This window comes from Rhopilema esculentum, chromosome 8 (assembly GCF_057945365.1).
Source record: "Rhopilema esculentum isolate cy_ngs chromosome 8, ASM5794536v1, whole genome shotgun sequence".
Taxonomy (NCBI): domain Eukaryota; kingdom Metazoa; phylum Cnidaria; class Scyphozoa; order Rhizostomeae; family Rhizostomatidae; genus Rhopilema; species Rhopilema esculentum.
This window is the reverse complement of record NC_142822.1, coordinates 2,814,575-2,831,248: the sequence shown is the minus strand read 5'-3', so window position 1 is coordinate 2,831,248 and position 16,674 is coordinate 2,814,575. Positions and strand designations below refer to the sequence as shown.

At 36.7% G+C, this 16,674-nt stretch overlaps 1 protein-coding gene across 1 annotated transcript in view; it reads right to left on the bottom strand.

Annotated features, from left to right (window-relative positions):
* Nucleotides 1–16,674, bottom strand: part of LOC135694755 (tyrosine-protein kinase transmembrane receptor Ror) — a 47,981-nt gene that overhangs the window by 22,502 nt on the left and 8,805 nt on the right. Inside the window, exons 3-7 of the mRNA XM_065213617.2 lie at nt 11,574–11,596; nt 10,743–10,908; nt 8,113–8,237; nt 6,380–6,401; nt 3,474–3,622 (exon numbers count right to left, since the gene is read on the bottom strand). Of these exons, the coding sequence (XP_065069689.1) occupies nt 3,474–3,622; nt 6,380–6,401; nt 8,113–8,237; nt 10,743–10,908; nt 11,574–11,596 (485 nt within the window). The remainder of the gene's footprint in view (nt 1–3,473; nt 3,623–6,379; nt 6,402–8,112; nt 8,238–10,742; nt 10,909–11,573; nt 11,597–16,674) is intronic.

Genomic DNA, 16,674 nt, shown 5'->3' with positions numbered 1-16,674 from the left:
AAGTCCCCTTCTGTATTAAGTTCCCTTCTGTATTAAGCCCCCTCTCTATTAAGCCCCTCCTTATCAAGCATAAACGTAAAATAAGTCCCCACTCTCTATCAAGCCCCCCCCCCCCCCCCTTCTTTAGCCTTTGTTGTCAAACATAGTAAACATGCGCATTTAGTAGGTTTGATAATAAGATAGTGTGCATTAACTACGGCCCATTCAAGACGTTCTTGTGCACCTAAGAAGTCAGTCAAAATTTGTTTAGAAGATGTCCAGGGTTATCAGTTGATCCTGGTGATTATGATGAAGATAAGGACCTTATAATAGACTTTCGAAGCTGCTAGATAAGCTTTCTGAGAACATTTGTATGACATTTTTAAAACAAGAAATTGACAAGGGCAATTTCAAAACATTTTTTACTTCAAGTTTTTAATAAGCCCCCTCTCTCTAATAAGCTTCCTTTCTTTTAAGCCCCCCTCTAGGACTGAAAAAATAAACAAGCCCCCGGTGGCTTAATAGAGCTTTTACGGTATTTGCTAAAGTCATTTCAGCATCTCGCGAAGGTTATTCAGCCACACTATTAGAGCACAGGGAATCAGCATCGCCTTTCTCCAAGCACCATTTTTTGCAAAGAGCGTCTTCTATCCAATTTAGGTATTCACAAATTCTAGAGGAGACTTATAAAGGCTAGTTTACACTTGGTTGCATCGAGTTACTTCAAGTTGCAAAAACTGGCAACAAGTTGCCGTAACTTTGTCGGGAATCCTGGAGACCCAGTAAAAATGGGAAATCAAACAAACAGGGAGCAGACGCTGGCTGTGTAGCAGTGCTGCACAAACGAAAATTTAGACGAAAGCAAAGAAAAAAGGCTTTGGGTGAAGCAGTGGATCGCAAGACGCAATAATTTAGGAGCTTGTAGCCGCTTGTAGCCGCTTGTTCCTGTCCTTATACACGTCAAATTTTGTGTTATAATGGCACGAGTACCTCTCGAGATTTTCAACTAACGTGTTTCATGCCTCGGATGACCATTCGAACTTGATTGACTTCACCATTTTGAATTGAGTCGTCACCGGGAAACACACGACCACAACACAGAGTAAAAAGCACATTATATTTTGCAGTATTCTCATTGGCCAGTGACCTGCAACCTATTGCAACTTCACCTGGAAATAGGATCTCGATCCTGAATTAGTCGCGGGTTGCAGTAGGTTGCAAAATGAAAGTTTAAGTAAGTAGCACGCCCGCTTACACGTGACACTTTTCAGTCTCATCTCGTCATGTTTGTGCGACAAGTTGCACGAAGTTGCATTTGAAAAATTGCATGTGTAAACCGTGCTTAAGAGTTTAGAAACTCACATGTTTTTCTCGCGAAGTGCTACAACACATCACATCACATATCACACATCACACATCACGCATCACACATCATCAAAGATAAACAAAAGTGAAACAGTCAGGGATACAGAAAGCATGATACAACATTGATGATTGATTTGTGATGTTAGAGACTCGGTTAGAGATGCAGGCACGATGAACGAGACAGAAGGTCACTGTATTTATCATAAAGACAATAGCAAATACCAAAAACAGAAACAAATATAGGAAGTCTCTTTATTCTGTTAATCTAACGAACGAACGAACTTATCTCTAACGAATGACCTAAGCAGGATTTTGGTATAGCAGCCGTTGGGGCTACTGTATCATTTTCATTTTGTTAAGGCCAATGGGTAGACATGCCTATCATGCTCCCATTCATATTGTCTTTGTACCTTGTTTTTATAAAATGTGCTTCTTTAGATTGACTATAAAAAAAATTACTAATATGAGCCGAAAAACAGGGTCAAAAGAAATGTTTTACTGGACTTCTATAAAAAATCATAATATAACGATAAAATATTTAGCAAATAAAAATCTTTTTTAAATCGATAACAAATTTGAAAGAAGCATTAAGTTTGTTTGAAAAATTCAAGTCATGGAGGTACCAGATATGGTCAGAAATGTTATGGTTAGTGTTGGCTGCTAAGGGTCAATCCATAGTCAGGAAAACATCACGGTCGCACGGCCACTGAGCGGAGGAAGGTCCACGAAAAACAATAGAAGCTCCTATGACACAACCAAGCCACACCCACTTTCTATTGTTTTGTGAGGAAGGTTTGCCTTTTGGGATGTTTTTGTCTGGAGGAAGGTTAACAACTTTTCTGTATTATTGAAAAGGAATTTCATGCCTTGACATATTTTTAATGATTTTTTCGCAGCCAAAATAACAACAACGTTCACATAATAATGATGAGACCATGAAAATAATCCTTTTATAAAAAAATAAAAGGAAAACTTCGAGCAAGGCAAATAGGGCAAAATTTCATCCGGAGGAAGATTAAAGTGTTTTCCGAACTCTATCAAACTGTAAACTCTTTCGTTTTAGCAACCGCAATAAATCTTGTAAAAACCCAAAATATATTTCGAAACTTTGTTCACAATTTTTTTCTAACGCTGCTCTTCAGACCTTACCCCTACCCATTTTCAGGAATTTCTGACGCATGGAAATATTGGTAATGTCTTAAAAAAGGGAGTCCTCTTTGCAACCATTTTCTAGGGACGAGCTGAACGACAGCCTTCACCCACCAGAAAAAAAGCTTGGGTGTCCCATGTAGCAGTATCTATGTGATCCTATAAAGAGACACTTTGAAGGAGGCCAATGAACGAGAAAAGCCAGTATTTACTTGGGGAGGAAAGGCGTACTTTCGAATGTCATTTTATCCCAACCTTTGGTAAAATAAGATAGTGGCAGTTTATGGGGGCCTTTTATCTGAAGGGAATAACACTAATAATGCTTCAGCCGATTAAGCGCTATGATTCCCCAGCTGTTGCTGAAACTTGACAGAAGATCTTTTTTTAACAATCCTACATTTTGCATAATCATACATTTACTTTTAAACATGTTGTATCGTTACTGTCGATCAACCTTGACCGAAAATAACAATTAATTTGAATATACTTCTTTCCATATGTTGTGACCAACTGGTTGTTATTTTAACAAATCTTCTTTAAAAGAAGGCTATTATTCTTGCCCCTAATCGTAGGCATGCTTTAAAAAAAGCATGGGTCTGTGATAATGAAAGCTGCAGCGTGGATATGCACTTCGTTTTAAAGCAAATAGATCCCTGACGCATCAAAACTATCTGATACCTTGTTACTTATCATTTGATCACTTGATCCCTTTGTTTATCGTCTTCTGATAACTCAGTCCAATATCATAAGAAATAACAGTAAGAAATGGCACAGTAAAATCTGATAAATCAACTTCTTAATAAATTGGGTTCTTCGAGTTTCTCCCATCGCGGACAAAACTTGCCCCTTCGGTTATTCTCCATATTTAAGCCAGCTTGTGATAACTACTGATAAACGACAAATGTTGCTTTCATTTTACAGTTCGAATTGTAGGAAGCAATGTAGAGTTTACATTGATAATAAAAGATCAGATAACTCACCTCTCAATTTCTTCTCTTGGAATAAGAAACTCTCTTTGCTTGTTGCGTATATGGCACGTGGTGGATTGATCTCGTTTTTGCATGTTGAGTTTCTGTATAACAAACAAACGGGGCCTGCAGGCACCTGTGGCCTCCTTTCCGTGTATGTGCTGAAACAAAAAGTGGCATTTTAAAAAAACACATCGAACAGACGTCAAGTGTCTCTAGATGTAACTAGGAAAAAGAATAGAAAAATTCACACAAAGAGAACGGAGGGGGCGAAGGGGATAGGAAATTTGGTAATGGAATAATAAATGTAGAGGCAACAGGATTAATTGGAATAATAAATAATGGCGGCAAGTAAAAACAAAGGTAGTAAGGTCAAAAGTGGGAACTCGAATCAACGGACGAGTTCCAATAACGGACACACAGATAAGGGGCACATTCCAGCAACGGTCACCTACTAATAACAAATTATGTTCATCCATGCATACTCTCAAATAACGGACAACTTTCAATAACAGACACTCTGCAATAATGGACACCTTCCAGTAATGGTCACCTCCTAATAACACACGTTCTTCATCCATGCATACTCTCAAATAACGGACAACTTTCAATAACAGACACTCTGCAATAACAGACAACTTCTAATATAAGCAAACATTCCAAAAACGGACACCTTCCAGTGTGTACTTTTGATGCAATTTACTTCATTACTCTATAGGAGAAGCCTAAGTCTACACTCTTTGGTTAATAAAAACCAGATGATTTTCTAATTTGTTAATTTGTTAACAAAAAGCCAGATCGATGTTCTAAAGTTTTGCTAATTTCATGCTCGGGTGTTCTTAAATATTGTCTTATTCTAATATTGAGTTTTGTACATCTACATAATATCAATTGTTTCTTAGGCAACTAAATACCAGTTTTGCAAGATATCTTGAGTAGCAGGGTTGCTCTGCCAATAAAATCTGATGTAGCATGATTTTGTTAACAACAGAGCAACGTTTCAAAACACTTTGTGCTTTCTCTTCTAATTTTTCGTCTGAGACTAGGACGTTATCATAATACTCTAATCTATTTTGGCAAATCCAGCCATGGTGTTCTTATATATAAAGCATGTTTTTTAAAAAAAGAGTGCAATGAGAAACAAGTGTCTCTAGATGTAACTAGGAAAAAGAATAGAACAATTCACAATTCTTTGCAGCAGCGCTTTTTCTGTTACAACGAGAATCGAGTGAATCGTTAATCTACCTTAACTGAAACAGCTCAAAACCACTAAAACATGCTTTGAAAGGCTCAGGTCGAAGCTCCACAGCAGAAAGTACTATCGATTCTTCGCATATTATTTGAGTTACTGGATTATTGAAGAGGCAGTTATCCAATTCGTAAAAAAGATATATGATTTATGCTAGGGCACTAATGGTTTACAGGGCTAAAGCTCAGCTAATTCGCAAGAGAATTTTGCAAAACCATGGAGAAACTAACAGTTGTCAATGAGAAACGGCAAAATTCAGAAACAAGATTGACAAAATGTAGTTCTCAATTGTCTAAAATTCGCAAATCCAGCTGAAAATCCCGACTTAAAGTTTGCAAACGCGATAATTAGGTGTGGATTTGCAGGATAATCCAGAAGTAGGCGTTGTGCGAAGGCTGATAAGGAAAAACAGACAAATTCGTTCGCTTATCAACGCACTTTAACGGCTGAAACCATGAAGACTGAGGACTGGAAACAAAACAAAAACATTTCTACATGGCAAACTGGGCCTCATGTCATTGGACTCTTTTTAAAGTAAAACCAAGCAGGCAACTTTATCGACTAGAAGTGAAAGTCCAAAGATTAATTTAAAAACAATCATGCCAAGCGGACATTCCAAACAACATATTCAAGCAAATTGCGAAAACATTGCGAAACACTGTTAAATTCGAATGTGTAAGTTGATAATGAATAGATCAAATTATGAGGTATATGATTTTGCGAATAATTTCGATGCTTGCCTGGGATCTATTTAGGGACATAGTCTTAAAATATGCTCAAATCTGATCCATATTTGGCCTAAAAAATTCCATAGCCCCATATTAGTAGCGGGAACTTGGTGCAAGAATGCCCCCCTAAAGTAAAAACCGTGGCAGGGTTGCCCGCTAAGGAACAATAGTTTTTTAAATGCACGGAAAGAAAACTCATCCGACCTGCAATGGCTGGAGAAATGTCTATCTAGACTTTACGAAGCAAAGCTTAAGGAGGTTCTATATGCCATACATCATTTCATTATTCCTACGAGCCATTCCCAATCTTTATAGTCTCAATTGCTTGCATTCACCACCAGGACAGAAAATGTCACCAGACAGATAGCCAAAGAACGAACAATTCTGTGATGTCCCTCGCAATATGAATATTCAAACGAAAATTAAATTTTTCGCTAACGAAAATAATCATCAGTTGCTTCCCGGTTGATTCACAACTGCGGGGATAGATCCAGTAACTCCAATGTTTATTCAACACACGGACAGTTTTTGCCATGGTTAAATCGACCATGAAACTGGCAAGATATTTTGAAGCTAATAATAAACACTGCTCTTTGCCTCGCATGAAAAATTAACGTGGGCAGCCTATCGATTTTCCTTTAGAAAGAAGGGTTCTTTAAGGAGAAAACGTTGTAGAAATACCATAAAAATCTGCACCTGATTGGTAGGCGCACAAAAGCCCCCATGCCAAAAGGCATCCTCTTCACAAAAAACGTAGAAATTACAGAAATAAAAATAAGCAGATAACTGGAGGATATATCATACTTGAAGCACTGGGAGACCCCTTAATGAGGTCCTGAAGTTTGATAAAAATATTTTGTGCATTATTTTGTGCTGCAGATATATCGATATATCCAAAAGAACATTAAAAAAGAATAGAACTAATATAGAATAAAACCTACCGTGATGATTCTGATCTTTTAACTGCAAAAAGAAAAATAACAAATATAACAAATTGATAAATAATTGTACCATAGAATGCGAGGAACTTTATTTGCCTCTATAGACCAAATAACAATAAAAATATATGACAAACTGCGAAGAGCTTTAGAACACGGCGCAAGGATAGTTTCTGCCTTAAGACTATCATTTCACATTTATAAAGTGGAATACACAACTAATATCTCCAAATGATCCTGAAAATTGAAAGTGTTTCTGTTGAAGACATTATTGACAAGCCAAAGTTATGCTCCGGTAGCTAGTAGGGGGACTTGGTGCAGGTGACTTCTTGGACGAACTGAGTAGATGACGTAACGACAAAATAGTATCGACACAGATCTTCATCTGGTACGTACACAGCACCTCATGTCTCTTAACAAATTTTGCCACAGCGAGTTTCTTAATTCTTAATTTGACTATGAGATTTTTTAACACAATCACACCATATTTTGCTGAAAAAACGTCCACAAACAGTTTGCAGTTTGATTAAATCATGCAAGAAAAACAGTAGTTTTTAATTGCTCTAAAAGAGTAGATAAAGTTCCTTTAAAAATATTACTGGCTGGATTCCTTTGTAACTTCTCGTTAGTTTTGTTGATTCAAAGGCGTTTCTAATGAAAATATTTTCTTTCCTGACATTCACTCAAACAACTGTTCACACACAACTTTCTACACTTTTTCATTCAAATGTTTGTGCAGTTCATGCCAGAATCTAAGAATAGAAATCAGCTATGCCAAAAATGAAGATATCTTTCAAAATTGCCAATCTGAAATCAAATACCTAAGAAACATTTGACGATCAAAAAGGTTCAATGTCAACAAATCAATGGCTCTTTAATATGCTAAGGTGCATAATCACAACTCATTTCGTCTTATTTACACACTTTTTATATGAATAAATTTCCTGAGAATATTGAGGCTCGAAACTGGTGAAATTTTAGAATGAACAAAGAACAACAGACAGACTCGAATTTCATCAACAGTTCGACTTTATCTACCTTCGCTTATTGTGCAATCAAATATGAGGTGCACTTGTTAAGCTTTGATTGTGGTACTAAGTTTCATTTTCTTAAATGTTTCAATGATGAACAACTAACATAAGCATAAGCAATGATTTGAAGAATCTTCCTCAATTTATACCAAATTCACACATGATGTTGATTGAAGAACAATTTTAGGCTCAGGGTTACAATTTTTTTAAAATAAGGAGGCTCAGTAAAATCAAGGTGTTCTGATAAATTAAGGAGGCTCAGTAAAATCAAGGTGTTCTGATAAAATAAGGAGGCTTAGTAAAATCAAGGTGTTCTGATAAAATAAGGAGGCTCAGTAATATCAAGGTGTTCTGATAAAATAAGGAGGCTAAGTAAAATCAAGGTGTTCTGATAAAATAAGGAGGCTAAGTAAAATCAAGGTGTTCTGATAAAATAAGGCGGCTCAGTAAAATCAAGGTGTTCTGATAAAATAAGGTGGCTCAGTAAAATCGGTGTTTTGATAAAAAAGTGTGCGTGCTTTTCTCCAGCACTACTAAAGTGTTCACAAAAAACTTTTAAAAACATACTGACAAATTGTTAAACATACTGAAGTTGAAGGATGGTTCCTTTAAAGTGTTTGCTTTTTTAAAGCCATTTTCGAATTTGGTTTCACCGAAAATTATAATATCTCAAATAATATCAAGAATTTATTAACATCGACTCACCCACAATATATCCCTTGCTACTATAAATTGTTTGGTAACTGTTGCTCGCTCGACACTGGTAATATCCTTGGTCTGACAGACTCGCTTTGTTAATCGTCAAATAAACCTTCTTTGCTCTTGTACCTCTACAGTAACACAAAAAACAAGAATTGTTTAACCAGGAACATCCATAGTTTGACACAGATAACAGCTTTATCTGAGAATTTACAATTAAAACACAATTTAAATAAAGGATAATCTGAAGGAGGTGAATTAAGGGTTTTCTCACGCTCCAACGATTATACTTTTCATCCATTCGTTTTCATTTACGATTTGAAAGCTGATAATTCGATGCACGTCTGTTGGGAAATGTTGACTGACATTTGTTTTCTGAGCATTGTTTCGTTCATTATGCTTGATGAATAAATTAAAATTAATTGGGATAATTATAGTGTGTTCTTACACCAACACGACTGTAGAATACTAAAATGAACATTTTTACAAATAATAAAACAGCATCTTCTAGAATAATCAGAAGAATTTTCTTTGGACTTTTAAATAACTGGTGTTGGGTAGGAAAAGATTCAAAAAATTTGTAGCGCACTTCTGTTATCAGCAACAAAAAATGCCCTCCTGGAGTTTCGGCCTATTTTACAGCGAATCGACTTGAAATTTCCAAATTTGGACGAATTTTAATATAAACTGAAGATATTTAAGAACACGTAATATTCCATTTCCAATTATAAGAAAAAAGACCAAATTTTGGATGCATTCAGTTGGTTTAGGAAATATCAGAATAATATCATGAGCATAATAGTCGCAAATTTACAATTTTGAAAAGGCCTCATATTGATAGCTCACAATGCCTCGTTTTCCTCAAGCACCTAGTAGGAAACGTTCAATACTCTTCAAAGTGAGAATTTGACCAAAAGATCCGAAAAACAGATTTTGTTCTAGTTGATCTCCCTTGTTTTAAAGTCCAGGGGAAGCGATAACGTACGTCTTTGAACGAATAAACAAAAGGCCCATCTGTACTTTTAACCTTTATTCTCAAAAGGCGTTTAAACAGTCCTTGCTATGTACCAGAATTGGCATAAGTTAATACCTAGTGTGTTATCAGGTTTACCTAGCTTTTATTCCATACAGATTATCCGTGATTAAAAACTTGAAGGCTTGCTACTGAGAAAAACAATAATTTCTCATGAAAGAGTTAAATTTACATTATCTACTCATGTAGTCCCGCCCATTTTTAATCTTCACAGGAACTCGGATGCTGAAAAATTACGAGTTCTGAAATTGGATGGGCAATTTTTTAATGATATGAAAATGAATGTCTTATCATACCGCATCCAGCTGGGCAAAAGTCACTTGGATTCTAAAAGGTCTCAGTTTTCACAAAAAAGCAAGCTTAGAGCAGCAAGAAACAATTTTTGCCTGAAAGATTTCTATGGCTATAGACTGATCGCACATATTTGGCTTTCAAACAAATTGAATTTGTTGACTAAAGCAGGAGATTTAGAATCACAGACGAACAATTCCAGACCAGTTTTTCCTTCAGCACAAAAGAAAACTTTCAGCAAATTAATATGTAATGGGCGTCTGGTAATTAGAAAGCTTTTCAGACGTCGAGGTTTCATCGGTGAACACAAGACACAAACACAATATATTATGAATTACTACACTCACGTAGGCATGTTATCTGAGGCTTCCTAGCGTTTAGTTTACATGTTACATAATTATAATTTTCCCCTATGACAAAAATTACATTTCATAAATAGTTATCACTCTCTAGAAAAAGAGAATCAGCCGACGTTTAAGGCGGGAAAAGTGGCACGTTTAGAGCTGGAAGCAAAGCATTTTCAAGGTGAGGAACAAGGCACGTTTAGGGCGGGAAGCAAGACATTTTTAACCTTTCTTCTTCAAACCGTTGAATCATTCGATGTACCGAATAGGTGCGAAGATACTAGAGGGAACATTCTTAACAAAAAAAATGCTTCTCTAAGAGAGGAAATAGCCTATCACCCCCTAAAAATTTCATTTTTATTCTTATTTGCATTGTTATAGTAACAATATTCACATTATCCTTGAATTGCTTATTTTGAGAGACATCACAAGTGTCTTTAATATAAAGAGATGTCTTTAATTTGGGTCTTTAATATAAAGAACTTAACTTTCGATGCTTTTAAAACAGGTTTGTGAGTTTCTACTCTGGAAATAGATTCCCACCTAAGCAATCTTCCCTAGAAAACATGTCCCTAGCCCTAGCTCAAAAATGGCTCCGCGATGCCTCTAGTAAAGGTTCGTATAACCCAAATGATAGATTCTACCTTATTAAAGGTATTTTAATAGAAAAAGGACTCCATCCTAGGAAAAAGGTCGATAGCTCTTTCGTTTAGATTGCCACCCTCATTATAGATTCCTTCTCTTAAAATGAAATACTTTACCCTAGGCAAAAGGCCATATCCATACACGAGTTTCTTACCCCAATAACAATTAGCCACGAAACAGTACTTATTCGTGTTGATAACATACTCTTTTTCGCAACTCTTTTTCGCATACCATAACTGCCCATACCGGCGCACCTAGAGCGAAGGTAGGTCTTCCAGTGAAATCAAAAATGTAAACAAACAGTGACAGATAATCAAACTTACTTCTTATCACTAGTGATTGTTTTTCCGTGCTCGTTTTCAGACATCGGCTTGCCATTCCAGAGAAAGGCCACGTGCGGCAACGGCGCGCCAGTAACGCGACACCGCAAGCGCACTTTGTCGTTTACGGTTACAGTTTTGTTGCGGGGGCTCTTCGTGAACACAAGCTCTATGATAGAAGCAGTATCATTTCATAATAAATTAACAAGACAAAATATAGATAATTAAACAGAAGACCAGGGCCAAATTCAGTTGGACCACACCTCACAAAATCGACGCTAAACTTTTTGCAGTTGGAAATCGTCATCATTAAGTTTTGTTTGGCTTGGGGCCCAAGGGTTTTGAATGTTCGTACCCTTTTACAAATATCCAGAAATACCCCCTTTTCATCAGCTGATTATTTCAACTTCCTTCAGTGCATCAATCAACTGTACCTACGGTTTTCAATCACGGCGTCAAGTGTATTTGCAAATCATAATTTCTGGATGTGAGAAATATGAATATTTAAATTAATTTTTTTGAAAATTTTCTTAGTCAAAAAGCTACTTGAACAAACAGCATCGTTACACTAAGTTTCGATATAAATGGGTGATAAGCAAAACCAGTCATAAAGTAGCTCAATAAAACAGAGCAGTGCTACCAAAAGTTATCTTGCATTCATTTTCTAGAGAGGCTAGGAAATACATACACATATACAGTTGTGGTTCAAAAAAGGCAGAAAGAAACACGAGCACGTGACTGTTCAGATCGCCCAATCAGTGTCGCCTGTCAAATTTTAGTGTCCAACTCTGCAAAGCTAGTCATTATGAAATGTGGGTGTGAGTTGAGACTTACCTTTGCAGTCCGCACAAGATGTCCTGAAAAATAAAGAATAAAAATCAAATATGTGTGGACACAAAGCTGAATACTCATAGTTAAATTCATGACAGGTACATGATTGAAATTCATATATGGTAGCGTCTTGAGACAAGAATAACTGCTTGTGTGGAAATAACTGCAAGAATATATAATAACTGCTTGTGTGGAAAGGCTTGCGTGTGTGACTACTATTTCTATAAGGTATGGAATGCAGAAAATCAATTTTGAAAATAACCAACTTTGAGCTGGTACGGAAAAATGGAAATGGAATCAAATAATACAGATGAACTGTTCGTCCGACAACTCTAAGAGTGTAAACGACAGACAATGACCATAAGGTCCAGAAGATAAGCGAAACTTATAACTAGATGTGAATGGCAAGAAACGTGAAAGGAGGACGCGTTTGATTGGTTCATGCAACTTCTGTGAACATAATGCAGGGGATTCTGTTTCAATAAAGATTTTTAGAAAGACACGTTAATAGGAGGTGTCCGTAAAATGGCGGCAACACATTGTTTCAAAACATGGCCATATCATTAATTTGATGCTGTTATCCTAAAAAAACCGGATATGAAACTGTTTCGACTCGGTTCTGGTGAAAACAAAAACTTCAGCTCTGGTTCTTTGCTAAGATACTGATAAAAAATATGAATGGAGGGAAGGCGTGTTTGTTTCGTTTCAAACAAATATATGCTTGGTAAAACGCTTTAGCTATATATACGTGTAAGTTTCCCTTAGCTGAGCGCCCCTTGTAAACCGTATTCTCTGTTTCTTGACTTAACAAGACCGTTTGGTCCTTATTCCTCATCTACTCTTATTCAACAGAAGCATAACAAAAAGTAATACTTTGAAGACACTCGAAGGACAAGTCTTCGACTTGTTGCTAACCTCAAGGTCCAACCCTTTTCTGAAAAAAATAATCCCACACGCACTTTTGCTTGGCCAAGAAAACAGTTTCTCGGTATTAGGGCTGAGAAATCTCTAAATTATGACAAGTTAAGCTCTGCTTAAAACTTCCAATCGCATTGCCGCAATTTATGCAGAAGGTGGCAGTTGAAAATTTCTTTAAACGTATTATTGATGTTTTCAATATTGACGTGTTGTTATGACAACGAGCCAGCTGCAGATCTCAAAACAGTGTTTTGCCTCTTGTCCCTGGCCTTCACGTGTGGTTTTTTGAGCTCTTGAGAAGCCTTATCCATCTGACTGGATAATACGAGAGCTCTCCAAAAAATAGCTAATGCAAATTGGATAACGTCAGTTCGAACACCACAATGCGTTTATTCTATTCAAAGGCATTTGGAAACATCGTTTAAATAAGAAAAATAATAGATTACAGTGTATAAGATAAACCACTTGAAAAAATAGCACGGGCAGTTTTTTCTCATCAAGAATTTAGATGTCATTTATTTGATATGAAAAACATTAAAAACATAAGATGAACTTTACCAAGGAACTGTTCAACCAAGAACAGATTATGCATAAAAGATTTACTTTAATTTTGTCATATGAAAAATCTTAATATGAAATAGACGCATTCATTAAAAGAAACCAAGACTAAGATAACAAAATAATTTTCCTTAATAAATTGCTCGAAAATGGTTTTTTCAAAGATTGGAAGGAAATTATTCCTTTACATGATTATGTATTCATTTTGTGTTCAGGGGTGAAAGATATTGCAACTTTTGACTGATGATGTGTTCTGTTTTATGTTCTTTTATACTACCTTTTTCGTTTGTCATTTTTCTTTCGAAAAGTAGCTCTTAATACTTGGTTTTCAATAAACTTAATGCTTTAATTATTAGATTGGGCATTAACATAGGGAGAATAGGTGAAGGAGAGGCTGTGAAGTGGTTGCTTCAAACAAACGCTCACTGCATTCGTACTATATGCAGCTTCATAGTGTTTGCAAACAAACCTTTATATACTGTCACACCGATGTAAAAATATTCCTTTCACAAGGTACAAACATCCAAACCGTAAGTCAAAAGCAAGCAGTCACCTGGAAAAGGAGAACGGGGGAGACTCTATCTTGCATTAAAACGGAACTGCATTGTGTTAAACACGATGGCATCGATTTCTTCAACATCATGGCACCCAGGAACCTGGTTTACGGTGTTTTCGTGGAAAACCTTCCATGATGACGTAAAAGAGAGAAAGGGTTCCCAACTAGCCTTCTACTACTGATGTAAGACACTGAGATATCACGCCTAAAGGAAGCACTATAAGCTATCAACATGAGTCGGCCCAATGTTGATACCGGCTCAGTTGAAGCTGCTTTGACTCAAGCAAAAGCCTAGACTTTCTAGAAGCTCACGGCCCCCAAACACGGGCACCAATGCAGAAATCTTGACAAAATAAAATAATAAATGGATTATACTGTATTGCCAGGACGTGATGCGATCATAATCTCTTAGATGATGAAAAACAATTACATGGGATACATTACTTCCAAACCCATCTCTCTTAACTAACTTATTAACCAAAAGCATATAAGCGAAAATAGTTTTATAAGTCACCAATTTCATCAGTTGGTAGCCTTTTGGAAAAGGAGAGAAGACAGGAATGGATGGAAAAGGATGAAACATATACCTCTCACTCTTCTATAACCCCCCCCCCCCCACTCCCTTTTTTTCTATAAACCATGTACATATTTAGTTTTATACTTTGAAAAAGGGAAAATTCATATAATCTATAAACCAAATTTTAAAAAACTCTAACTTCAAATGATATCTATCAAATTACCTTCAAAAGGACTAAAAGTATCAATTGCAAACATATGGCGCTACAAGAATACGTTGATATTTAAACATTTGTAGAACGTTATAGACGAGCTTCAACTTTATTTGCTTCGATTAAATTATAAGTTATGAATTTCTGATTCAGGGAGCAACCGCTAGGCGCGCAGTTTAGAAATACTGAAAAAAGCAACCGCAAAGGTAACCAACTAATAATACAGAACGGAAAAGCGAAAGCAAGTGCATTCTTTGTAATTGTAAGATTCAGACAAGGCTTAATTAGGTCACATTTGATACAATCACATTGGTAAGACTTGACCAAAACTAGTCGTTAAGCCAAATTTGTAACCATAACGAAATCTAAATACTTTCAGCATGATTGATCAATTGGGCTGTATTGATGTTAGCACAGTTACCTATTTCATTAACTTATTCATATCTAAATTAACAGATCGAATTTAACTAAAATGAAACGAAACTAGTTTAAATCCGACTATACGAGTTTGGCCCACAGTAGCGATACAAGCACAAACGCAAGCGAAGACCTTATGCGCTGATGGGGACGGTCTAGCTAGGCATATATACAAGGCCTAGCTATTTCCTATATTAGTTTTGCTTGTGGTTTAAATGCCCCCAATGGAAACACAGCAATACAAGCACAAGTGTAAGAAAAATGGACGGTTTTGGTGTTATTTTGCTTGTGACCATCCTTGTGTCCAGTCCTTCCTTACTGGTGCATACACTCCTTTATAAGCACAATATAGTTCCTGCCGAGGCTCACTGTTCTTTATTTTTGGGTATAATTTGAGGCTCAGTTTTCTTAACATTGTTCTTATATTGACATTGTTTTTTCTACAGTTACATACTATAAACTGCCCCCAAGACCACCAAATTACAATTTTGTATTTACATTCATAGCATATCGTTGGTTACCTGACAATATCGCTTCATATAAGAAAATTCGCAAATAACACATCGTTTTTCTCCTAATTCTTTATGAGGTTTGGCATGTTCTCACTTTGTTCTTTTCTTGGAAATCGAGCTTTGGTGTTCTTAAAAAAAAGGAAGAAAGCAAGTCTCTAGTGCTTGTGCTTGTGCTGGTTTCGCTACTGATTACCAGGCTTTGCACTTGTTCCGACAAATTCCGGGCGTGCCATTGAGTGACAAAACGGGGAGAATGACAAAACGAAAATATCGCGCCCTATTTACATGAAGATGACATTCTGCAAACAGCACCTTAAATGGTGCAAAATTTCTTGGGAAGAAGGGGGGGGGGGGGAAAGAGGTGGAGAAGAGGTGAGAAAGAAGGTGAGGTGTGAGGGTGCAAAATCTCAAAATCATTTCTCCATGTTGGGCGTCTCGCTCACATTATAACATCAATTTTCTTTACACTGAACTTCCTACGTTTTCTCTGCGTGTAGATGTTAACTCTACTAAACAAAATGTACTGAATCGCAGAAATTTACCATATCCCCTAACATTCCAAGAGATTTACAAGACTACAGACGAGTTAGGGGAGTTAATAAAAATTACTTCTTTTCACTCGTTTACAGTCGATGAGCAAGAAGGCTACAGTTTCCTTATGACAGAAATTCCAAACTTGAACGGTCGTTTCACAGCAATACTGCTTTTCCTTGTTGGGCAGACGAGCGAGCGAAAATCTTCAAATGAGTGAGGGAACCCTCCGCCCTGGAGTCAGAGAGCATGCGTAGTAATAACTTCGTTCCATGTGCATGCTCTTCGACTCCATGACTTCTGTTGCCTCACTCATTAAGTTGCCTCACTTATTAAAAAACTTTCTCTTGCTCGTCTCCCCAACAATTCCTATCAAAAGACATTGTTGAAAATAAAATGAATGGCCTGCTTCTGATATGTAGAAACGATTTCTCCAGCTGGGTCAGCTATATACCACATAATCATTCTTGAATAAAGAGTGTTAACTTTGTTCCAAAAACTGTCTGAATGAAGTTTGCAAATATGATGATCTGTGTCGGTAGCCTTTTGGTAATACAAGAATACTGCCTTACCAAATTAATGGCTTTTGGGTCTTTATTCTTAGTCCCACTAACACTCAATCAAATGCTTTAAGATAATGTCGACCAATCTCCGGAAATTAAGGCTACGGGATAATTCCTTTCCACTGAATTTGATGCTGCTTAGGAGTCGTTCTAAGCCAGGATTTTACAAACACGGCCGCAGGGTTGTACAGCAAAGATCTCAATAACAGAAGTTTATGAAATAGTTTACAGTTGTCAAGGTGCACAAGCTTCCTGGAGGGCAGAAGTCACTTAAAAGAACTGGTACTGAAGGAAGGATTGTCCGTAAAACAGCCCAATGCT